Source organism: Microcaecilia unicolor, chromosome 3 (assembly GCF_901765095.1).
Source record: "Microcaecilia unicolor chromosome 3, aMicUni1.1, whole genome shotgun sequence".
NCBI classification, from domain to species: Eukaryota; Metazoa; Chordata; class Amphibia; order Gymnophiona; family Siphonopidae; genus Microcaecilia; species Microcaecilia unicolor.
In genome coordinates this window covers 291,863,582-291,881,506 of record NC_044033.1, presented here as the reverse complement: position 1 = coordinate 291,881,506, position 17,925 = coordinate 291,863,582, and the positions used below count along the sequence as shown (strand labels likewise).

The following is a 17,925-nucleotide window of genomic DNA, read 5'->3' as shown; positions in this document are numbered from 1 at the left end:
TGAATGTAATGTTTAAATTTATCTTCAGCATTTTTTCCTGGTTTAGCCACTTATTTGTTACATGGGTTTCACCGGTTAGAGCTTATTTCAGCCCCCCAGGTTCAGTTTGGGTTCTTTCCTTTTCAAACTGTTGTACCCTTCATCAATGGACATCGGATGGGCACCCTGCGGAATTACGATCATTATCTGTACAGGTGATGATTTCTCAAGCATCAAGAGGGGAATGAATTGATGTGCACTTTTCTGACTACTGACAGGTCGTTTATGACGTACGAACCTGCATGGCTAAAAAGACTCAAAATACCTCAGAACTGTATTTTCTGAAAGCTTTCTGCTGAGAACTGCAAGGTCGTGCTGACCCAGCAAGGAGCACTCTTCCCCCCTCCCCTGGCAGAGTCGGTACCACTAGTCCTACCATTCGCAAGGACACAAGGATGAATATACAGTTTGAGAAAGAAGAGTGCTGAGAGTTAGATAGTACTCTGATAAGACCTGTGTGCTGGGAAATCCATGTGATGGGATGGCGTTTATAATCCTCTGTAAAAGAAAACTTGGACTTATTTTAAGATGCTGAGTTTCATAAACATTGAGATAGTATGTACCATTCTATGTAAACAATAAAGTGACACAGAAATTAACTGATGTAACACATAGTTTAGTTGGAATTGCAAGTTGAGAGGGGGATTGATGCCCAATCCACTGTATATAAAGCACTGCTGTGATTGTATCTGGTCGGAGGGGTGAGATGATCGACAGAGCGTAAGCCTTTGCAACTATTTGTAATTACCTAATTGTCTAATTACAATGATTACCTTGCCTGATTACCTTGTCTTATTACCTGATTGATTGGTTATCATCTATAATTGGTAAGTAATAAAGACTTCTTATTTCTGCAGAAACATAGTCTCTGTCCTCCCTAATTTCTCCGATTCACTCTGCCTATCCTGTCATCCCATATCTTGAGAATGGCTGGTCCACTGTATCTTGGGGTAAATGTTAGGAGGCAGAAACCCTATTGCCTCACCAAATTATTATATTCCTTATGGAAGGATCAAAGGGAAGAATGTTATGGTCTTCTCTGGAACTGGGTGGTTATCAGAGGGGACCTTGTTATAGCCCTCTCATAGGCTCCACTATAAACAGAAGCATTCCGTGGGCAGGGTCAAAGGTTAATAAGATAATTTTTCAGAAAGTATGCTAGAGAATGTACACCGTCCTGGCCTGCTTCTGAAATAATCATGACTCATGTTATTAAGCAGGATTTACAGAGTACTTTCAAATTCGGTATTTCATAAAAGCACATGCAACCACTGCTACACATCTCTGGCACTAGGGACTGCATGAGAGTTTCCAGGCAGTGCAGGGAAGAAATGGAACAAGTATGCTCAGCCAAACTAACATATTAGAACAAGCTGAGGCAAAAGAAAATTAAGCCAGTTTACCAAAAGGTCAGAAACAGTGCTGCGGAATCGGTACACCAAATCTTTGACTCAGACTCCTCTACTTTTTTACAATCCGACTCTCACGTCTGCTGATATTAGGCTTTAAAATATTTGTTCTGGGGAGGAAGTGACGTCATCTAACAGCATGGCCGCATAAGAGCTAAGCTCCCACAGCCTCACAGAGGAATTAAGCTAAAACAGAAGAAATAGCGCTGTTTGAGACACGAGACAGAGCCAGAGAATTAAAGAGAAATCATAGCGGCGAATATATCTGGGATCAGAACCCAAAGTGGCGGATCTCTCCCGTTTTGCTTTTAAAGCAAAAACAGCGGCGTCCCGAAACAAAATGGCGGAGATGCGGAAGGCATCGGAGCTAGCGAATGGAGGGAAAACAAAGTCGGCGGGAAACGTATCAGAGCTCCAAAACGAGCGAGCAATAGACGACAAGGTCCCACAAAAATTAGAAACGTGGTTACAGGACATTAGCGCTGATCTGAAGGCACTTCGGGCGGAGATGGTGACGCTCAAAGAGGATCTGAGAGGGGAGATACGAGAGCTGGGCTCACGCCTAGAGGACATCGAAGCGCAGATGGAAACTCACAGTGAAGCCATGGGAAGCATGGACCAGCAACTTGGTGAGGTTCAGGGGACCCAGCAACAACTTTTGGACAAAATAGAAGATCTAGAAAATCGGGGCCGACGCAACAATTTAAGGTTTCGAGGCCTGCCAGAAGTACCCGCGTACCAAGACTGCGAACATGTGGTACAACAATTGGTTAGTGCACTGCTCTCAGACAACGGAGAAACGGTAGAAGCCGCTACCATACAATTAGAAAGAGCACATAGAGCACTGGGTGCCAATCGGAGCAATAAATCAAAGGACATAATCGCCTGCTTTTCTAGCTTTAAACTAAAAGAGCGGGTGCTGAAAAGAGCCCGCCAGGTGCCAGACTTTCACTGGGACTCTTATGCTATCGAAATTTATCAGGACCTGGCTGCAGCAACTTTAAAAAGAAGGGGTGACCTGAAACCATTTACCAGGCACTTAAGAGAACTCAAAATTCAATATAGATGGAGGCACCCCTTTGCACTAGCTTTTTATAAAGATGGAAACATGCATCAAATAAAATCTATTGAAGAGGCGAGAGCTATTTGCCCTGAAACACCAGAACCGGAAGAGAGAAGAGCAGGGGGTCAAGAGAAAAAGAATATCACTAGACCCTTACCACCAAGATGGCAAAGAGTGGGGAAAGGGCCCAGAAGACTACAACGCCAACAATCGGCTACAAGAGTCACCTGAAATTAAACAAGACTCAAATGGACTCAAGTTCACTGTTAATGCATAAGCTGCAGATAATCTGTTAATGTAAGGTATGGAATCATGAGAACTCTGTGGGGTAAACGGGAAGCGGGGCGGCTACTTCCTCCATAGGTAGACACTCGCGGATATACCACGGGGTATTACACAATTGTTAGGGACATTGGGGGGGAAGGGAAGGGGGTTAATCAAAAGAGGGAGGGGGAGGGGGATTTGTGTTGTGTGATAGCAAGGGAGACTCAGATATATATAACAAAGATCACGGAGCAATTGGGCAGTAATGGCCAGCAAGCAAATAGGGGAAATAAGAGAAGTATAGTAACACTTTATGAGAATGGGGGAATTTAAATGTATGTCTCTGAATGTCAAAGGGCTAAATATTCCCAGAAAAAGGCAGCTGTTGTTTCGGGAAATGGTGAGACTACAAATAGACGTGGGCTTGATTCAGGAAACTCACCTGAAAACAAAATATGAAAAACTATGCAAACATAGGCAATACCCGATTATCTACTTTGCGTCCAGCAGGGATAACACGAAAAGCAAAGGGGTGCTAGTGATGTTTCGAGGGAATAAAACTTGGGGGATAAAAAAAGTGATAAAAGATAAACAAGGGCGATATTTACTGATAATTTTTGAATTAGCAGGCCAGACTTATACACTAGTAAACATATATGGGCCCAATACGCAACATTCGGAATTTTTTGCAGAGCTTGACCTCATGTTGTGTGGGAATATAGAAGGAGCCTTACTAATGGGAGGTGATTTTAATCTAACACTGAACCCGAATTTAGATAACTCAGCGACTACTACACACTATGCTAAGCAGGATAGACGAAATTTTCAGGATTTCCTTACACGCTGGCAATTAATAGACTATTGGCGTAAAGATAATCCTACTGCACGTACATACACCTTCTATTCAACAGTACACCATACGTCCTCTAGGATAGATATGTGGTTAGGGGATGCCTCCCTACTAGGGCGAGCTGAAACTCCACAGATCATTCCACATACCTGGTCAGACCACTCGCCGGTCATTCTACACATTAGGGGAGTAGGACCCAGAAAATCGAGACCTCCCTGGCGAATGGATGATGCACTACTATCGGACGCAAATAATGTAACACAAATAGAACAATCTCTTAAAGAATATATATCTATTAATGATAATGGAGAAGTTTCCCCAATCACCCTATGGGAAAGCCTTAAGGCTGTGACTAGGGGCTACCTTATAGCATTAAAATCACGGGTATGGAAAGCTCGCTGTACACAGGAGAATAATATCCGCCAGCAATTGGCAGAGGTTGAGGCACTATTGCAAAAGGGAGAACCCACAGATCTCACAGCCCTTAAGATGCAAGCACATGACCTGCGTTCGCAGTTGCATGATTTGGAATTAGCGGATATAAATGAGCAATTACAGCGAGTGCACCAGATACACTTTGAATTTGGTAACAAGCCAAGCAAATTGCTAGCCCATAAATTAAAACAACAGATAACAAGAACTGGAGTAGAAGGGTTACGAGATGAAGGGGGAAATATACATTCTGATCAAAATTTTTTGGAAGAGGCCTTTAGGGGATTTTATAAAAAATTATACAAACCAGAAAAAACACAGAGCCCAGAGGAGGTAGACAACTACTTAGAGGAAATAGAACTTCCAGTGCTTCCAACAGAAGCGGACCAAGCTCTAGGCAGTCCTATCACATTGGAAGAGATAGAGCAGACGATTAAAGGATTGGTGCCTAATAAAGCACCAGGGCCCGATGGGTTCACTAACAAATTTTATAGGTGCTTTGGACAGATATTAGCACCCATCTTAACAAGAGTTTTCAACTCCATAAATGAGGTCACTGGCTTACCACCAACCTGGAACTTGGCGACTATAACAGTAATTCCAAAACCGGGCAAAGATCCTCTTGCATGTAGTTCGTACAGGCCTATCTCATTACTAGGGGTAGATTATAAGATATTTACTAAGATTTTAGCCACTAGACTGCAGAAATATCTCCCCACACTAATACATGAAGACCAAGCAGGCTTTGTGCAGAACCGCCAAACCTTTGATAACATAAGGAGAACTCTGCAGGTAATTCAAGGGGCACAGCTTACAAACTCCCCAATGTGTATACTTTCCCTGGATGCCGAAAAGGCCTTTGATCGTGTTAGCTGGCCCTTTCTTTTTGCAGCACTAAAGAAGGCGGGTATTGAAGGGAGGTTTGCGGAATGGCTAAAAACTATATATAGACACCCGAGGGCAGGGGTACGCGTTAATGGGATTATATCTCGACCATTCTCTCTCCACAGGGGCACCAGACAGGGCTGTGCACTGTCACCATTGCTGTTTGCTCTGGTTATGGAGCCCTTAGCAGCCAGAATCAGGGCAAACGACGGAATACGAGGTCTACGAGGAGGGGGGATTGAAACTAAAATACTTCTGTTTGCGGATGACATTTTACTGCTCCTCAAGGATCCCATATTAGCTTTTCCATTGATTGGCGAGGAAATACAAAATTACGGAGATGTATCAGGCTTTAAAATAAACTTTGACAAATCAGAGGCACTGGACATAAACATAAAAGATACACAATTAGATCAACTGAAGGCCCAATTTCCATACAGATGGGCACAGAAACAGGTCAAATATTTGGGGGTGAATATACCTCGAAATATAGAGGAAATTTACAAAAGTAATTTCCCGCCAAAAGCAATAGAACTGTTTCGGGAGTTGGAAAAATGGGAGGGCCTAACATTATCTTGGGTAGGAAGGATTAGCGCTATCAAAATGATGATTCTACCAAAACTTCTGTATCTATTTATGGCCTTACCAATTGATATTCCTGAAGATTTCTTTCGGGGTCTGCAAAGAAAAATATTTTCCTTTATCTGGAGGAAGAGACCACCCCGGGTTAGAAGGGAGGTGTTATGCCAATTAAAAGATAAGGGGGGGATGGGAGTTCCAGCATTCCGTGAATATTATCAGGCGGCCCATTTAAGAATCTTAGCGATCTGGATGCAAAATAAGGGAAAGATATGGGAACGCATTGAACAGAGTTGGCTGGAACCATTTCCACTTAGGGCTATACCTTGGCTACAAAAGCAACAACTGAAAAGGGTACTAAAAGACAGTCCTCCCCTGATTCGATGGCCACTGAATACATGGTACAAGATTAGGGAGAAATTCTTCTCGGAGAGGAAGTACTTTAAACATGCATTCCTTAGATTCACACCTCAGTTTGGACCGGGAGCAATTGATAAAACGTACGAGGAGTGGGAGGTCATGGGATTATGTACACTGGGTCAAATGTCCGAAGAGGGGCAGATTCCTTCTTTCCGGGTACTGCACCGGGAACATGGGCTCTCACCTCTCCAAGTGTTTCAATACTATCAGGTACGAGATTTTATCTGCCGGGACGCAGGGGAGGAGTTGAGCTTAGCTGAAACAATGCTAGAAAAGGGGATGGTGGGCGGAGGGGAACGAGGTTGTATCTCAAGGATATATAAGGCCCTGCTTGCCTGGTCCCAGCCAGTAGAATACTACACAAGAAAATGGGAATTGGCAATGGGTGCACCCCTTGAACCTAAACAATGGGCACAGGCCTTTAAATCTCTCCTGAGAGTATCAATTTCCAGTTCATTAATCGAAAACGGACATAAGATTCTATATAGTTGGTACTACACTCCCAGCCGCTTGGCAACCATATATCGTTCAGGTTCAGCTTTGTGTTGGCGGCAATGCGGAGAGGTAGGAGATATGTACCACATATGGTGGGCGTGTAATCAGGCACAAAAATATTGGGGAAAGATAGGGGATTTTATTAACCAGGTAACAGGGACACAATACCCAATGACACCATATACATGTCTACTACACCTCAAGCCGCCAGGATTCAAAAACCACATTCACAGGTTTGCTACACAGGTGTTTGCATCCGGAAAAATGGTCCTGGCGGCATGGTGGAAACAATCACACTTACCAGATCTGTCCGTGGTTATAAATAAATTAAGGTCCATTCAATTGATGTCTAAGCTTACAGCAATACGTACTGGGCAAATCGCCCAATATCATAAGATATGGGACTCGTATAACACATGGGCCTCCAAGCATATAGCGACAGTTCCGATACACACACAGACATAGGGTTGGGGGGGAAGGGGAGGGAAGGGGGGAAATAAGTTTATGGTTTATTAAGAGACAATAGCTGACGCTGTTAGATACTCTTTATTTTCAATGTTTCTGTACAATATGCAAAGTTATTACAACACAAAATGGTTCTGTATGTTATGAACATTGAAGTTGGTTGATATTGAAAAATGTATAAATAAACAATATAAAAAAAAAAAAAAATATTTGTTCTGGATCAAAAGTACTGGTAAATATAACTTTAGACCTCTTCACCTAATAGCCCTGCATAGGTCACTGTAGGTTAAGCCTGTAACTTGATCTCCCTTCCCCTGCTCTGCTAGAGCTTCCCTTATCTAGATCCTAACTGTTAACTCTTTGCTTCCCCCCCCCCAGGACGCTCCAGGCTCAGCCTATCTGTAGTTCTAATTTCCTACACTGCCTCAGTTTTATTTAGCTTTATTTTCCTTTTGCTCTGTAACAATCATGCTTTCAAATACTTCCTTACAGATTTTCTATTTACTCACTCTTATACACTTTACTTTGTCTGCTCAAGAGCAGAATTTAAATTACATTCCAATAATCCACAGGACTCCACAAATTTCTGTTGGTCGTCTCACACGCTCCCTCTCCCACCTTGCTTCTTTACCACGCCGACACTCTTCTGAGTCCTGTCCTACTAAGTCTAGACACCGTTTCCTAATCCTGCTTGTCCAGGACCAAGTTGCCCAGTCCCACCACATCCAAATTGGATACACCAATGCAAGATCAGTTATGAACAAACCGGAAATTATACGCAACTGGATTGTTTCTGAGAAAATCGACTTGCTATTCATCGCTGAAACCTGGATCAGAGTGTCCAACAATCTTATTTTTGTTGACCTCTGCTCTGCCCAGATAACTTCAAAATTGTTCATTGGGAAAGGACCCATAAAAGAGGTGGTGGCCTAGCCATTATTCACCGCTCATTTCTTCAAGTCATTCCTTGTTCAGAACTTATATCTGCGTCCCTTGCATTTATCACACATCTCCTTGGATGAATCTGAACTGTGTTTTGTTCTATAGGCCTCCATCTAACTGGATCACTAGCCAGGTAGACCTATTGGACTTTATCTCCAACACCTGTATGTCCAGCTCGAACATCCTCATACTTGGTGACCTTAATCTCCACCTAGACAATTTACACTCGCCGGATACAACCCAATTCCTTGATTTCCTCTGTCAATGGGGACTAATCTGCCCTTCCATTGGCCGAACTCACACTAAAGGTCACACACTAGACCTCCTCTCCTTCAGATTCCAAGCTGACTCTACTTTTCACTTATCCAACATCCGATGGCTTGAAACTCCCTGGTCTGACCATTTCAAACTTCAATTCACGCTAAACTGGCCGACCGCAAGACCTCACCAGCCTAGTAAAGTCACCACGTATTCCTCAAGAGGAACAATCAACCCGGCACAATTCTGGACATGTATATATAACACAAACTGGCCCGAACATACTGACTCTCCCCTCTTTCTCAAGACCTGGGATGCCAAATGCACAGAGGTACTTGACCACATTGCGCCTATGCAGCTTAAAGCTTCCTACAACCGCAGCTCCACTCCATGGTTCTCTACAGAACTAAAAACCTTAAAAACTAGGACAAGGAGGCTAAAGAGAACATGGCGTAAACGGAAAACAGTTGCGGCGCATGACGCCTGGAAATCCTGTCACCGTACATACAAGTATGCAATCAAGCAAGCTAAACGTGCATACTTCTCTAAAAAATTGGAGTCTGTGGGAAAAGACCCCAGAAAATTGAACCTACTCCTTGCTTCCTTCCTAGACACTAGAAAGCAGGAATCTTCCAGTGGAGATCACCCCCAAGCTGACCAGTTAGCAACTTACTTCAATTATAAAATTATAACTCTAAGGTCTACCTCAGCAGGTTGTCTATCTGCAGTGGATGACTTCCTCAGCTCTTCAGTTCCTTCTACTGACCAGTGCCCAGCCGACCGCATTTGGAGCACCTTTCGTGTTGTCCCGACTGCCATGGTGTCCAAAGTCCTGCATAAGTTCTCAAGCAAGCACTGTGGCCTGGATGCTTGTCCCAATCACTTGCTGACAAGTGCTCCACGCTGCTTTGTAGTTGCTTGACGACCCACCTCAATTATTTACTATCAAAGGGCTTGTTCCCACCGGACCATGGGCGCATACTTCTCATGCCCATAAGGAAAAACACTAAGGTCAAACCTGATGTAATCTCTAATTACCGCCCTGTAGCTTCAATACCTCTGTTGGTCAAGGTCGTGGAGAGTATAGTCAACACTCAACTACATGAATATCTGACGAAGTATGACATCCTTCACCACTCGCAGTCCGGATTTCGTCCCCAATACAGTACCAAAACAGTACTGGTTACTCTCCTGTCTTATTTTAAACTTCAGATGTTGGTTGGGAAAAAAGTTCTTTTACTGCAGTTTGACCTGTCCAGTGCCTTCGATATGGTGGATCATGAACTCCTTCTACACCTCTTTGACTCGTTCGGCGTGAGTGGCATTGTTTTGCACTGGATCAAGGGGTTCCTGTCGTCCAGATCCTACCAGGTCAAAGAGAACTCTACCATTTCTGCTCCCTGGAGAGCCTCCTGTGGGGTGCCTCAGAGCTCGCCCCTCTCACCTACACTGTTTAACATCATGCTGATCCCACTTGCTACCGCTCTCAGCAACCTGGGCCTAAATCCTTACATTTATGCTGCTGATGTCACCATTTCCATCCCTTTCCGTGACACGGTTGCCGAAATCTCGGACCTGATTGCTACAAGCATATCTACAATGGAACATTGGGCGAGGGTGTTCCGGTTCAAGTTGAATAAGGATAAAATGCAGTGCCTAATTCTCCACTCCCCTTACTATTCAGTCCCTACTGATACCCTCACTATAAATGACTATGTTCTCCCTCTATCCAGCAGTCTAAAGCTCCTTGGGGTGACCTTGAATAAGCATTTGCTTCTGGATGACCAGGTACGAGCTGTCACTAAGAGAATGTTCAATGCAATGTGGAGGCTTCGGCAGGTCAGATACTGCCTAACTAGAGAACTGTTTCTCACCTTGTTCATTGGTTGGTGCTCTCTCACCTGGATTACTGCAGTGGGATTTATGCAGGTTGCCTTGGATACCTTTTGCAGAACCTCCAGACTGCACAAAACACTGCGGCAAGACTAATCCTGGGTAAATCGCGTTTAGAGTATGCTCAATCTCTGCGTTTCCTTCTCCACTGGTTGGTTGCCTGTGAGGGAACGTCTCTCTTTCAAAATCTGCTCCCTAACTCACAAAATCATATATGGGTTGGCTCCGGAATATATGCTTCGCCTTATCGACCTGCCTCCCAGGAATGCAGTTGCCACCTCGAGGTCGTATCTCAACCTGCACTTTCCAAATTGCAGAGGTGTTAGATACAAGAAGATCTTCTCTTCGTCCTTCCAATACTCCTGTGCCAAGAATTGGAATGGTTTGCCGAAATGCTTAAAGCTGCAAAATGATCACCAGCTGTTCAACAGGCTGCTGAAAACCCACCTATTTGGACTGGTCTACTCCCCCCACTCTCTTACCGATCAATAGTCCCACTTTCTTACGCCTGCATCTGTTATGCCCCCTTCCCCTTCCTTGCCTATTCTTGTCTCTTACCATTTTCTCTTATTGCATTGTCATTTTAAATTCTCCTATGTAAGCCACATTGTGCCTGCGTGTGTGGGAAAATGTGGGGTAGAAATGTACTATAAATAAATAAATATACACACTAGCCGTTGAGCCCGTTAAAACGGGCTAGTATGGGGTTTTTCCAAGGCCCCCTCCCCTCGCCGGCCCCCCCTAATGGTACATGGCAGTCCCAGCCATCTCTTAATCACTCTACCTTATTTTTCCAGTTACCTAGACCCCCTCACTGCCTGCTTGGCAGCCTGTAATATGCACAATGTCTGTACTGGTAACCCCTGACCTTTCTATGGTCCTTACACTTTATTCTGTAAATTCTGGAATGAACACACATCTCTTGCACTGTCTATGCAAATAATGCACAGGCTAGGTTCTGATACCCACTTTCCCTTCCCAGACGGACTGGAAGCTTTAGTGGGTCATTATTGGGTTTGTGGTTCTTGGGCTTACCAGGCCTTGCCTCCTAAATGGAAAAGTACTTGCTATTTATTTTATTTTAATTTTTGTTACATTTGTACCCCGCGCTTTCCCACTCATGGCAGGCTCAATGCGGCAGGCAATGGAGGGTTAAGTGACTTGCCCAGAGTCACAAGGAGCTACCTGTGCTGGGAATCGAACTCAGTTCCTCAGGACCAAAGTCCACCACCCTAACCACTAGGCCACTCCTCCTCTCCTTTGTTTCATACACCAAGGTTAACCCTATCCTTTTTCCTACAAGAGTGCGCAGGAACATTCCTTCAGCTATACTTTCCCATGAAAATAGGGAAGAAGCCCTTACCCTTGCACTAGAGTACGTAAACACTACTTCCCCATTGTCTAAACAAGTCCATGATGTAATTTCTCCCACTGCCTGGCTGCCATTTGAACCCTGAATGTACTGCTAAATATGTGCAGCTATTAGGTGCTTGCAGGCTGTGGTAGAAATTTTAAGTCTGAGATTGTAGTCAATGCTGTTCAGGACATGTTAACTATCACCAACATAGATGCAGACACTTACAAGGGTCTATTAGACATGTCCGGTTGGGATACTTTCACCTCTTGGTTCCAATTTAAGATCTCTTTTTATTGGACTGTTATGTATTATTGTTATGGTAATCCTATCTTGCTGTTTGCTTGGATGTATTACTCCCTGCTTGCGAAAAGTATGCACCCCACCTAGAATTCTTTTTATGTCTACAAACTATGCTCCAAGAAGTTCTTATACTGCTACACTCACTACAGATCCTGAAACACTGAGTCATTCTGCATGTGTTTAATTAATTTTTCCCTTCTAGTTGCATTTTTCTCTCTCTCTTTGAAGTGCCTATTTTTTTCAATAGTGACAGACGTGGGCTCTGCATCCTGAAGGTCCCCTTTGCACCTGGTCACTGAAGTACGACGGGGCAGTAACATTTATTGCAGGGGGGGGGGGGGGAGATGTTGGAGGAGGCATAAAGAAGGCCTCCAGTATTCCATGCACAGAATTAATTTTTCATTTTTAGACAGGGAGAAATGAAGATTTCTCCCCTTCTGATCATGAGGACAGCTAGTGCTGAAGCATTTCACTACACACCTCCTCCTGCTCAGCCAGGTAATTGTAAACCTGCCTGCCCACGATCTCTCCCATAAGTGTGGACAGGCCTCAGAGAATTTGGGCACATAGTTCTTTTTCATGTCTTTTGTAAGGGGGCACTTCAAAGCAAAAGAGAATGATTTTTTCTGTAACCATGAGAAAAACAACACTTGCAAAAGACTTCTTTTTCTGCCTAGAACAATAGATCAAATACTGTATCTCACAAAGGAGAGCCAAAGACCTCCCTTTGAGAAACAGACTTCTGGAGCCAGGTAGCAGTAGCTTTTTATTATGTATTTCCTTGAACACAAGAGAATCTATCAGGCATATTTTCAAAGCACTTAGCCTTCCAAAGTTCAATAGAAACCTATGGAACTTTGGAAGGCTAAGTGCTTTGAAAATATGCCTCTATGTCTTCAAAACACAGGGACTGAACTATCAGGTGAGAAACATATCACTTCTAAAGGAAGCAGTTAAACTCTTGTCTCCTCTCTTTAGAATAGGGAAAATACTAAGACAAAAGATCAAAAGTTCTGACAATATATTCTTTTGTGGGAACCTGTAAATATGACCAGAAAAAAGATTTTGTCACATTCTGACAACAGAACAAATGCATCTTCTAAGGAAATGCAAATATATGCTATGTGTTTCTTTGTTGACACTATAAACACAGGAGATCCTGACTGTATTTACAAGATGCTAATAGGGGGGGGAGAGAACCTCCCCTCCCTCTTACTCCTTTGTACTGTAAGAGAAAGAAAACCCTATTTAAACTCTTCTGTAAGGCAGGAAAGGCGGTCAGCGAACTTCTCTTTTGGCCCCACGCCAGGGTGACTGAAAGAAAGTCCTGACCTTTTCCACTGTTATTCCATTTCTGTACATGTTCTCCTTTCTGTCCTGATTCTGTATACTGTATCTATTCTATTTCTTAGTTTTTGTCCTAATTTTGGATAAAGAATAAACCTGTGTTGACCCCAAGAAGCTTCTTTTGGTTCTCTTTTCTTTTTTTTTGTTTCTAGTTGTTATTGTGTTAATAGACTTTACCAGCTGTCCAGGGTTCCTACGATACCAGTTGAGAGAATTTGTCTGTGCAAGTACTGCTGGTTCTGTTGGGCTCTGAAACACAGCAGGAAAAGGCACAAACTCTAATCTCCCTTCTAAAAACTATGCTATATTGCATCATGTATACACTGGCATTGTGCAAGTTTATATGGTTTGCTCACTTATTTTGTATTATGCTAAAAATTTACAATAAAGATATGAACATTAAAAATCTTTTATAATTACATACAAATAATTTAGGGACTGCTTTAGTAAACCTTTCCTCTACTAAAAAAAAGAAAACCCCTTAGCAAATCCAGCCCAAAATCTGTCATTGGTACTCAAATTATAAACACCAAGTAAGGTTATTGCTGATTAAATTAGCAGATCCCTGGGTCAGAGGGATCCCAGGTATAGGATGAGAAGCAGAGGGGTTGATACAGCTGGGGAAGTTGGTTGAAGAGGGCAGACTGTGTGGCAAGTTTTAGTACAAGGACAATGCTGGACAGACTTCTATAGTGTATGCCCTGAAAATAGCATGGACAAATCAAGATCAGGTATACATATGTTGTATCACCTCATAACTTATGTAATGAGCTTATCTTCTTGGGCAGACTGGATGGACCGTACATATCTTTATCTGCAGTCATTTACTATGTTACTATGAGGCATATTTTCAAAGCACTTTGGGAGGCTAAATTCCATAGGTTTCTATGGAACTTTGGGAGGCTAAGTGCTTTGAAAATGAGCCTCTATGTAATGTTTTTCTGGCACCCTTACTAGCCTATATTGAACAACTAGGCCTGATAATTTTTGCATATGCAGATGATAGCTAAATTCTGGCCTCGCCTCTTGCTCTTCTGCATCAGAAATTAGATCAGATCTCTTACTGGATAATCTCTCATAATCTTAACTTGAACATATGTAAGTGCACTATTTTCTTTAGTCCTATGGCAACTAACCTTCCACCTCAACCTCTGCAAACGGTAGGATGAGTGCTGCAGATAGTTGATAAGGTATGAGTGTTGGGGTGGGTGATCTTGGATAGATCATTGTCTTTCAGCCATTGTGAAGAGCTTTTTTGTTGAAGAAACTTTACTCTGTTTGACGTTTATTCACTGGTTCAGCACTACTTGAGCATGCTTTAGTCATTTCTACATTAGATTATTGTAATACTCTGCAGTTGGTGCAGAACGTGGCGTTGCGCCTACTTACAGGAACTGGATGTTTTGAGCATGTTACTCCTTATTTAAGGGATGAACGCTGGCTTCCTATTTCATAACAAGTAATATAAGTTGCTACTGTTAATATTTAAGGTTCTTTTCTCTGGGACATCCATTTTATTTGTCTAGTTTTTGGTTGCCCTACAGCCCCCTCGTTCCTCTCAGAGCTGACTGCTTCAGGTTCCCCTGCTTACTAATAAACTATTTAGTGTGCAGGGTCCCACATTGTGGAACTCTCTTCCTTTAGACCTACGCTTGACTCAATCTCTTGATACTTTGAAGGTTAAACTTAAGAACTGTTTCGCCAACCATCTGGGGTCTAAGAGTCTGATCACTGCTTGGTGGAGGTGCGAGGGTGGTCCTTTGTGCAGCAGTATTGATCTTTGCTTTTCTTGGTTTTTCTTTCTATTATTGTAGTTCTATTCTTTTCCACTTTTGATAAGAGATTATAAACCACTGATAGTTCTTCTGAACGGTATAGTAAGTGTGCAATAAACTTGAAATTTGATTTTATGCTCTCTGGATGTCTGATAACTATAGAATTGCCAGAATATTATGGGATGAATATTTAATAAACATTAGAGTGAAACACTGCAACAACAAACCTGATTCAGGCAGTATCCCTCAAGCATGTTCTGTGACTCACCAGGCATTGATGCACCGTTTCCAAACTGCCTCCTGATGGTAGATGAAGGCATCTTTGCTACTGTGCTCCAAGCGTCCAGGTGTTTTGAGTGTCTCTTTGGTGAGCATTAATACTGGCAGATCAATGCACTGAAGTTACAAAGATATTAAACAAAAATCAAACAGTTGCAAATATACCTCCCTCTTTTCTGCAACCCACTGATGACTGTCATTTGCAAAGAAGAGCACAAGATTCCTATTACTCAGCATTATAGCTTTTACTACCAACCATATCAATATTATGTTCTACCTCACATGAGTACCATTATAATGTGAGGACTCAATTATTAATTCAGCACCACACAAGCAAAGAAATGAAACACTTTTGGAAAAAAATATATATATAAATAAAAATTTAGGTTCAGCATTTGATACAAAAACACTTGTTTTCTCCCTCCATTTAAAGGATTACCGAGCCTGCAAATAGGTGGGAAAATGTGGAATACAAATGCAACAAATAAACTGCTGGTAAAAAGAGGCAGGATGGGGGAAAACCACAGTCATCACTGTCTGCAGACATCAATCTTCCCCCAACCACTGAACAAAGCAGAAACAGGCAAACAGCATTTTTAACCTGCTGTGTCCTTTGCCAGATTCTTGGGCAGAACCTCAATGCCTATTTGCAAGTTGAAAATGTTTGCCTAAGGCTCTTTCAAACGGTTACTCTTACCCTGTGACAGCAGCATTAAAGTTCGATTCATTTATTTGGGTGGCAATTATGTAATTTTTCAGCACAGCTGAGCTGAATGTGTATTGTCCATCTTACCTGTGCCTGAAAGCTGGGCGGGGGGCTCTCATAACTGGCACCGGGCACTAGCTCGTTGTTATACTCATAAAGAGTGACTTCCCCTTCCGGCAGGGGAGCCCGAAACAAGCTAAGTGTGCACATCCTCTCCTACAGGGGGAATATAAGGACAGCATTACAAAATATCCTGGGGAAAAGAATTTAAAAAAAAATAGAAGAACACGGTTGTGATGGCCGTTTACTGTCGGACACACAAACACCACACGGCAGAACTGGTTCAGCTTTATCTTCTTTTGATCTCGAGTTGGGAGATAAGGTGCAGCAAATGCACTAGGCGACACCAGGTCAGGACTAAACCAGATCTGATTTTTATCCCCAGGCTCGTGATTCCAAGATTCGTATCTCCCGCTGTTCTTCACTCCATATTGTCGGGAATGATAAACAACTGTAGTCGAACAACTAGGAGTCACCCGGTGCCGCAAACCCTGTGTTCTCCTTCAAATATTTTATCTTGCTTTTATTTTATTAAGCTTTTCATTACAATAATTCCTAATTTCTTCAGGACTTACTCACCTCCCGCCCAGCGTCAGCTAAATTCTCTCCCTTTCCGGCTCTCTGAGCCCCACCCACGGTGCCACCCCCTCCCCGGCGTTCGTACCAAGGAGATTTGATTGAGACAAGAGGCAGCATGACGTCAAAAAGTTGAAGTCTGTTAGGTTAGTCTGTGTTTCCCCTTCCCCACTCAGCCGTCGTTCTGCGTACACTGAAAACAAAGCAAACAAACTTAAGAGGTACTGCATCCACGTTGTTGTTGTTCTTTATTGTTGGCAGCATTTTTATTTAACCTCACTTACATTTTCAAGCATGCCAGTTTGTGCAGCATACGGATGTACACAGAGGAAGTATAATAACGGAATAACTTTTCATAGGTATAGTAGTAATTTGTTATAAATTACTACTACTACTATTTAGCATTTCTATAGCGCTACAAGGCGTACTCAGCGCTGCACAAACATAGAAGAAAGACAGTCCCTGCTCAAACAGCTTACAATCTAATAGACAAAAAATAAAGTAAGCAAATCAAATCAAATCAATTAATGTGTATAGGAAGGAGGAGAGGAGGGTAGGTGGATAGGGTTACCATATGGCTCCTGAAAAAGGAGGACGGATTGAGCCAGTAGGGTTTTACTTCCATTGCAGGCGAGTGGTTACAAGTCAAAAGCAATGTTAAAGAGGTGGGCTTTCAGTCTAGATTTAAAGGTGGCCAAGGATGGGGCAAGACGTAGGGGCTCTGGAAGTTTATTCCAGGCGTAGGGTGCAGCGAGACAGAAGGCGCGAAGTCTGGAGTTGGCAGTAGTGGAGAAGGGAACAGATAAGAAGGATTTATCCATGGAACGGAGTGCACGGGAAGGGGTGTAGGGAAGGACGAGTGTGGAGAGATACTGGGGAGCAGCAGAGTGAGTACATTTATAGGTTAGTAGAAGAAGTTTGAACAGGATGTGAAAACGGATAGGGAGCCAGTGAAGTAGAGAGTTGCACGGGGACAGAAATCTTACCCATCCCCGCCCGTCCCCGCTGGAATCTTACCCGTCCCCACCCATCCCCACTGGAATCTTACCCATCCCCACCCATCCCCGCAAAAATTTAAACCATCCCAACCCGTCCCCACCCGTCCCCGCAAGAATTTAACCCATCCCCACCCATCCCCGTAAGAATTTAATAGTACATAAAAGAAAGTTCCAGTCAGCTCCCTCAGTCTCTCTCTGGATTTGAGCCATAGCACTGTAGGCAAGGAAGGAACGGAAGTTGGAACTTGGAACACTCTGGTGCGCACATGTAAGATTTGTCTCTGATTCACTGGCAGTGTGTGCTGAGAGGTCGCCACATGCACGCGCCAGTAGGTCAGGTGACATCTGATTCTCGTGCCTGTGTCAGAGCTGAGGTCTGTGCACCAGCCTGGGAGCAAAGAGGATTAATAGTAACATAGTAAGTGACAGCAAATAGACCTGAACGGTCCATCCACTCTGCCCAATAGTCACACTCATGATCAATTCATCATTAAATCAACGAGTGTGATATTATATACTTGATTATGGTCTTT

At 43.1% G+C, this 17,925-nt stretch overlaps 1 protein-coding gene across 1 annotated transcript in view; it reads right to left on the bottom strand.

Moving 5' to 3' along the window:
- Positions 1-16,442, bottom strand: part of AAAS (aladin WD repeat nucleoporin) — a 249,575-nt gene extending 233,133 nt beyond the window's left edge. The window contains 3 exon segments of the mRNA XM_030198169.1: positions 15,042-15,169; positions 15,846-15,974; positions 16,398-16,442. Of these exon segments, the coding sequence (XP_030054029.1) occupies positions 15,042-15,169; positions 15,846-15,968 (251 nt within the window). The 5' untranslated portion in view covers positions 15,969-15,974; positions 16,398-16,442.
- Positions 16,443-17,925: the final 1,483 nt, after the last annotated feature.